General features: G+C 60.1%; 1 protein-coding gene across 1 annotated transcript in view; it reads right to left on the bottom strand.

The window, feature by feature from the left end:
• PCSK7 (proprotein convertase subtilisin/kexin type 7) overlaps positions 1–7184 on the bottom strand; it is a gene marked incomplete at its 5' end in the record, with an annotated part of 12221 nt that extends 5037 nt beyond the window's left edge. Inside the window, 8 exons of the mRNA XM_008636943.2 lie at positions 187–354; positions 2279–2379; positions 2969–3107; positions 4200–4254; positions 4810–4900; positions 5749–5914; positions 6325–6459; positions 6864–7184. Coding sequence (XP_008635165.2) covers positions 187–354; positions 2279–2379; positions 2969–3107; positions 4200–4254; positions 4810–4900; positions 5749–5914; positions 6325–6459; positions 6864–7184 — 1176 coding nt within the window. The remainder of the gene's footprint in view (positions 1–186; positions 355–2278; positions 2380–2968; positions 3108–4199; positions 4255–4809; positions 4901–5748; positions 5915–6324; positions 6460–6863) is intronic.
• Positions 7185–7189: the final 5 nt, after the last annotated feature.

The following is a 7189-nucleotide window of genomic DNA, read 5'->3' as shown; positions in this document are numbered from 1 at the left end:
GAAAATGCCTCAGCCACATTCCTGGAAGGAACACGGGGTGAGGCGAAAGCACAATCCCGGTGCTGGGAGCCAGACGAGCGAGAGATTTATGGAGGGGCAGCAGACATAAACAAGGATGTGCACAGCAGGGCCCCGGGCATCCTGCAGCACCCCTGCTGTGAGGGAGGAGGGAGGGTCACCGCTCACCTTGGTGGCAGTGAAGACAATGACGTGCTGCACGTCCCGCCAGGTGAGGCACGGCCGCACCTGCAGCATCAGCGCGATCATTCCCGCGGCCAGGGGAGCTGCAGCTGATGTCCCCGTGTGACCCTCCGTGCAGCCCGTGCCCTTCTGCAAGTCCCAGTCTGTTGTCACCTGCCAGGGAAGAGGAGACAGGCCTCTGTCAGGCCCCTGTGCTGTGTTGGGGTGCCTGCACCCCGAGCTGTGCCCTCGCCAGCCCAAGCTCAGCCTGTGACACAGCTGTCCCTGCTCACAGCCAGCCAGGAAGGGTCCTGGCACAGCCTCACTGCAGGGACAGTGATCCCAGGGAAGCAATGAATGGGGACAGTTCCCTTTGGAGAGAGAGAGAGACAAACTAGCCCTCACAAAGCAACTTTGTGGGAAACTCCTGGCAGATATTTTGGGTTCCTGCTCACCTTCACTGCTGATCACAGTGTCACAACCAGACTGCAGAGGGGCCACACGGGACTGTGCAGAGCACACAGAGCCTCCAGAGAGGAGTCAGGAGGCTCATGAATGATGGCACCTCACTGCAAAGCAAGTGCATCCATCTCCCTCTGCTCCCCACGGGGAGAAAGCCCAAAATCCGAAGGGTTTGTGGTGTTTTTGCTTGACTCCATCCCACTTTTCCAGCTGTGAGGGGCTCCAGCTCACGCTGGGACACTGAGTGTCCCACACAGAGCACCCCAAGAGCACAAACTTTCAGTAGGAAGCACAGGCAGTGCCAGAAGCCGTATTAAATTCTTCCCATTAAGGAAACCACACAAAGTTTATGGTCTGGTAAAAGAAAAAAAAAGCTGGAGCAGATGGCTGCAGGGCAGTTAACTCTGGCACCACTGCAGTGAGCTCCAGGGTGTCCAGGAGCAGACTGTGCTCCTGAAAAAGGGCTGTGTGGGGTTCAGCAAGGCAGGGGCTGCCTGAAGGAGCCACCGTGGTACAGGCTGTCTCTGTGGCACATGCCGCTCCCAGGCTACGTGTGGATCTCACCCTGGCTGTCCCATGGAGTGCCAGCTCCCCTGTTAGTGTCCCATAAGGCTGGTGTTTAAAGTGAACGTGCATTTGTGACCTTCAAAGCACTCACACCGGGCTGGGGGAAGCCAGACCAACCCAGGAGCCTGCAGCTCCTGATGGAACGCAGCAGAGCCCTCGCTGGCTCCCTTTTTTCCCAGTGTCAGTACTTTCCAAAGCAGCCTGGGACAACTGCAGTGATTTCTGAGAGGAAAAATCAGCTCCATTCTGGGTTTTACTCTCCCTGTGGCAGATTGTGCCATGCCCTGGCTGGGCACAGATCCCTGCCCTGGCTCTGGGCTGCAGGAGGAGCTTGCTGAGTCCCAGCCAGGCGCTGAGGATCCCAGGCTCTCCCTGTTCCCCTGGTTTGACAAGCCTGGATTCAGCTGCTCTGTGGCAGGCACAGAGCCACAGGAAAGTGCTTTTGGGAAGTACCTGTCCTGGTGGGAGATCCTCCAAGCCACGGACAATCCAACCCCAAATAACAGGGAGCCAGTGACATTTCCCCTCAGCTGCCCTGCGATGGGTGGGCTGTGTGGTCCCTGCTGGCCCCACAGGACAGGAAGGGGTCACACCACTGGGGTGGGGGCAGCCTGGCACCAAGGGAGGGACAGGCTGGGTCAGGCCTGCAGGGGGGAAGCAGCCCCTGGCTGCTTGGCTCAGGCAGAAAGGACGTGTTGTTGACAAGAACTCGCTTTTTGGCAAAAAAAGGAAAAGCTGATAAAAATATTCTTAAAAATTCGACTGGGAGAGGCCCATGTGCCACAACAGAGGAGAGGCTGGGGCCAAGTGGCTCAAAGAGCCCGATGCTCTCCCTGCCCTCCGTGCTCCAGCTGCCCTTGGGAGCAGAGCGGGGGCTGCTGGCTGGGCAGGAGTGTGGCAGCTCCCACAGGGCTGAGAAACAGGACCCTCCCTCTGTTCGTGCAGGGCCTGGGCAAAAGGCACATCCCAGCCTTGGCTCAGAGGAGCTGTGTGGGAATCGGAGGGGACGGAGCGTTGTCCTGGCTGTCCCCGGGGCGGCCAGGGGAGCACAGGGGACACAGGTACTCACAATGCTCCTCATCATCTTGTCCCCGCCGCTGAAGGTCACGGCCAGCATGGAGGCACATTCCTCGGCGTAGAAGGGCATGGAGCCCGTCTCATCCACGGCCCCTGGGGAAACGAGAAAGGCATCGACTGCCTGAAACCTGCTTAGCTTCAGCTGCTGAAATGTCAAGGTGTCGATGCCCTGAGAGCCTCTCCTGCCAGATGCGCTCTTCCAGGGGCTGGGAGCTGGGCAGGGAAAGCAGAACCAAGCCTGTGTTTTTCCCGCATGGAAGATCTACAGGAAGGGCAGCCACGATAAATAATCCTTCACTGTGCTCAGTATCACACAGATCTTCTGCCCCTCAGCAGCTTCTGCTCTCGAGAATGCGGATTACATGTTTCTCTTCCAACACAAATGATGGGAATGCTGCATTCCAGGTCATTCCCTGAACGTGGCAGTGTGTCACAGCCCTGGGAGGGAGGCCTGGGCATGGGCAGGAATTTCTCTGGCCTCCTCTTGCTCTGGAGGTCAGAAGCAAACTGCAGGCTTGAGGGCTGAAGCCCAGCACACCCTAGACACTGCCATGCTCATTCCCAGACACTTTCCCACAAGTTCCCACCAGCCAGCCAGCTCCCAGCTGGGCAGGCCGTGTGCTTTTGGGATGACCTCACTGCTCCAGGCTGGGAAGGGAGGAGACAGAAGAGCCAGGCTCACCTATCGTGACAGTGTAGATAGAGTTGGCGTATCCATCGTAGTTGCAGTTGTCACTGTGCTGGCCCCCGTTGCCACTGGCCACCACGAAGATGCTCCCGAAGCCCCGGCGACCCGCGATCACCCCGTGCTGCAGGGCAGCCTGCGGAGAGGGACAGGGCAGAGGGGCTCTTCCCAGGTACTTCCAGGCTGATCCCAGTGGTTTCTGACAGCAGCCAGCCCAGCACGTGTGATCTGCCAGCACTGCCCCTCTGTGAGTGCCCAGCCCCACAGACATGGGGCATTGCCTTTGCTGAGACACACCACACCACCAGCCCCACCTGAAAGCACCTTTCCAGCCCAGACACCTCGCCCAGACATCATTCCCACCTAGGGAAAGGACACGTCTGATGGATGAGCAAGAACACAACCCTGCTGGAAGTGACCACCCTGCTCTCCCTCCCCTGGCAGATGAAGGAACACTCTGCCCTCCTGGCTCTGCTGTGGCACAGCGAGCTCTGCCCGTGCTCTGGGTGCCAGAGCTTGTTCCAGCTGTCTCTGCAGGCAGGAAGGGAATAAATTAACTTGCAGAATTGGAAACCATTTGTTATGGTGAACGGACAGCTCGGCTGTCAGCGCTGCTCCGAGGAGCGCAGGAACTGCTGAGTTGTGGTTGGAAAAGCACAGCAGAGGAGCACTGGAGCAGAACCACACCCCACTGCTGGTTTTGGGGCCCCTCAGTGATCCCTTGCAGCAGCACAGGCAGGCTGGGTGTGCTTTGCAGCAGTTCTGCAGCACAGGAGCTCTAAGAAAATCTTAATGGCCTGGGAAGGAGCAGCCTCAGCTCTGACTCTCTGTCCCACTGCAATCCCACTCCCCTTATTTACTCCCAGTATCCAAAGGCACCACTCCTGCCTTGAGAACCACCCTGAGCACTGGGAAAGCTTGGCCTCCTGAGCAGAGAGCATCCTGCGGGTTGCACAAGTTGTCAGCGCAATACCACAGGTTGCGAAAGAGCCTTTTCCTGCTGGAACCAGCCTCTCCTTGGAAAGCTCATCCCGCCCTGCCTGAACGCTGCCCTCCCGCCGCAGCGTCGCCTCTCCCAACCACACAGTGACAGGGAAACCTCCGCTGGCACCAAGGGACACAAACAGACGTGCGTGGTGTCACAGCAACATCCCGCCCCGCCTGAACGGGCAGGCAAAAAGCCACAAGGCCTGGAGGCTCCCCCAGGGCTGCTGGGGCTGGGTTTTACCTTTCCCAGTTGATGCGGGCCGTCCACGGTCTTCCCATCGTCATCGGGACCCCAGCTGCAAAGAGAGACACCGTGAAGTGACAGCCCCAGGAGTCACAGGCGGGCCTTTCTGCCAATACAGAGAGCTCCCAGCAGCCACCAGCTGCTCCCAGCACCACGACTGGGATCGCAGAGCACTGCACTTTCCCACCCATCAGGATGGCCCCTCGCTGCTGGGATATTGCTGTCGTGTTTGCACTGTGCCCCTGGGTCAGATTCCAGCGGACAAAATGTTTGATTTTTATTTAACAAGCGGCTTCTCACACATTCCAGTCCCCGTCACACGGCTCAGCCGGGGCCGCCTGACCACACTGGGGGGCACAGTGTCCCCTCCAGCACAGCCAGCCCAGGGGATGTGCTGCAGCAGCACACAGAGGGACATCTCGAAACTGCAGGTGCTGTGCAGAGCCTGGGACAGCTCTCCAAGAACAGGATTTTGGTGCCTCAGGGCTAACTGGAGCCACAGAAGGGTGGGAGCTGGTGTGAGCACTCAGCCACGAGCTGTGACCCCGTCCCCAGGCAGAGCAGGGTTGGCAGCTGGGAGCCAGCTCAGGGTCCCCTGGGGGCTCACCTGCAGCTGTAGATGTCATTGATCTGATAGTGCTTGTTGAAGGCGATGGCCTCCATGCTGTCCGTGAGGGGCCCGTCCAGCACTCGGATGCCTGCGGGACAGAGGACAAGGAACGTGACCAACACGGGTCACATGAGCTGCACACACTGCAAACAAACTCCTGGCTCCCGGCGGCCCCGCCGTGCTCCCCCTGCAAGGCCAGCCCAGCTTTGGAGGGCTGGGGCCTGAAACAGCGCCAGGTCCCGCCTGGATCCGGGGCAAACCCTCCTGTTCCCTGTGCTGTGGGTACACCATGAGCTCATCTCTGCTTCTGCCAGCTGGGAGCCTCTTCCTGCTGTGCCTCTGGGCAAGCCCTGACCCCCCCAGCACCCCAGGGACTGTGGTGTGACCAGGTATGGAGAGAACCACGTCCCAGCATGGCTGTCCCCACGCTGCCAGGGACACATCCTGCAGGGCACAGAGACCTTGCCCCCCTCTGCAGAGAAGCTCAGGAGCTCTGGAGACAGCTGGGGCACAGCACACATTCCCTGGCCTTGCAGGGGAGAGACACAGCACCGGCCCTTCGCCCCCGTCCATCCCACACGGCAGAGCGGAGACCAGGGGCCAGGGCAGTGAAAGGGACTGGCCAAGATTTGCTGCCCCAGTGCCTCCAGGCACAGCCTGGGCACATCATGGCACAATTGTCTGGCTCAGTCAGCATGGCGTGGCTGCTCTGCTGAAAGTTTGGCAGCCAGGGAGGCCAGGAATACTCTGGAAAAGCTGCCAGGAGCTGGCTCCTCTGGAGAGGAGCTCAGGCAGGCGCCAGGCCCTCCCTGCAACAGCCCAACCAGCCCGAGCACGGCACCGCTGACTCAGAGCCGCTCCAGCCCATGGAGCCGTGTCCCAGCCCCACGGATCCGGGGGTGAGGCAAGCTGGGATTGCCTGGGGCCTGCACGTACCTGCGATGCGGCTCCCGTAGGCGACTCCCACCGTGCAGAAGCTGTTGTTTGGCACAGCTGCGATCTCCCCGGCGCAGCGGGTCCCGTGGTGGTTCCCGTTCTCCTCGTCGGGGTGAGGCATAGGGTCAGGGTCATTGGAGTTCAAGTCATAGCTGCCTTCTGGGCTCTGGAAACAGACCCACAGTCAGGACTCGGGGCTCTGCTCTTCTCAATTTGGGAAAAGCAGGAGTTAAGAGAACGGAGCACAGGCTGAAACACAGCCTGGAAGCCATGGGAACTTGGAGTGTTGAGCTGCTTCCACACAGGGCTGCAGCTCAACACTGCTATCTGCTGCCGTGGGGAAGGAACCAGCCAAGGCAGCTCCATGCACTGCTGCGGGTCAGAGGGAGGCCGGCTGCCTGCCACAGGGAGCACAAAGGCAGGTAACCCTGAAACCCGGGTACAAAATCTCCCAGGAAAGGTTTGCTGCTGGGACTTTCCGCCCTGGCTGAGCCCAAGGTGACGGCACAGCTTGGACTCTGAGCTCTCACACGCTCCTGTCACACTGCCCGGCCTCCAGCCTGTGCAGGCACTCACGTAGTTTGGCTGGATGTCCTTGATGGTGTGCTCCACGCCGTCGTCCACCACCACCACTGTCACCCCGCGCCCCGTCACGTTCCGCTCCCACACGCCCGTGACGTTGATGTCCTTCCCGGGGCTCTTGCGGTTGTTCTAAACACCAGAAAGGACAGCGAAGAGAGAGGGTCAGCGCTGAGGGGACCTCCTGGGTGCACTGGATGTGACATGTGGGGCTGGGGCCAGCATGGGAAGGAGTCACAGGACAGCCAGAGGAGGTTGTTTGAGGCTGACAGCAAGCAACAGTTGCTCGAGCCATGACGTGGAGGGCACGGTGTGCTCCAGCCAAACCCCTCTGCCCACCCCAGTGCCACCTGTGCACAACCAGCCACAGGAGCTGTTATCACAGCGAGCATGTGGCAGGCAGGGTGAGCTCTCAGTGAGCTCCCTCCTCACCAAAGAACAGAAAGAGGCTGCTCTGTTTCCTGCGTGACAGCTCGCCCATGGCCACACAAACAGCCCGAGGCTGCGAGCATAGCAGGAGCCAGGAAACCACTCACCAGATGCCACTGCTGGGGGTATTTGGGATCGTTAAAGTGCAGGCTGCGCTTGGAGCGCTTCAGCAGCTTCTGTTCCGAGTGCCACCGCACGCTGTCGTGCTGTGCAAACAAAGTGTCCACCGACCTCCTTATTGCTTCATGTTCAGTCACCGCGTGGCCGTCGGGCTGGTAGGCAAAGAGGTAATGGCCCTTGAGCTCCCCGACACGGCCCATGTTCACCAGGCCCGCAGTCCGGGCCAGCTCCTCTGCCCGCTGCTCCAGCTCCTCCTCGGGTGCATCCAAGCTGACCGCCCACGTCAGCTTCCCGTGGCGGCCTTCAGTGTCCG

Source organism: Corvus brachyrhynchos, unplaced genomic scaffold (assembly GCF_000691975.1).
Source record: "Corvus brachyrhynchos isolate BGI_N302 unplaced genomic scaffold, ASM69197v1 scaffold46, whole genome shotgun sequence".
NCBI classification, from domain to species: Eukaryota; Metazoa; Chordata; class Aves; order Passeriformes; family Corvidae; genus Corvus; species Corvus brachyrhynchos.
The sequence above is the reverse complement of the archived record's forward strand: the minus strand, read 5'-3'. Positions and strand labels throughout refer to the sequence as shown.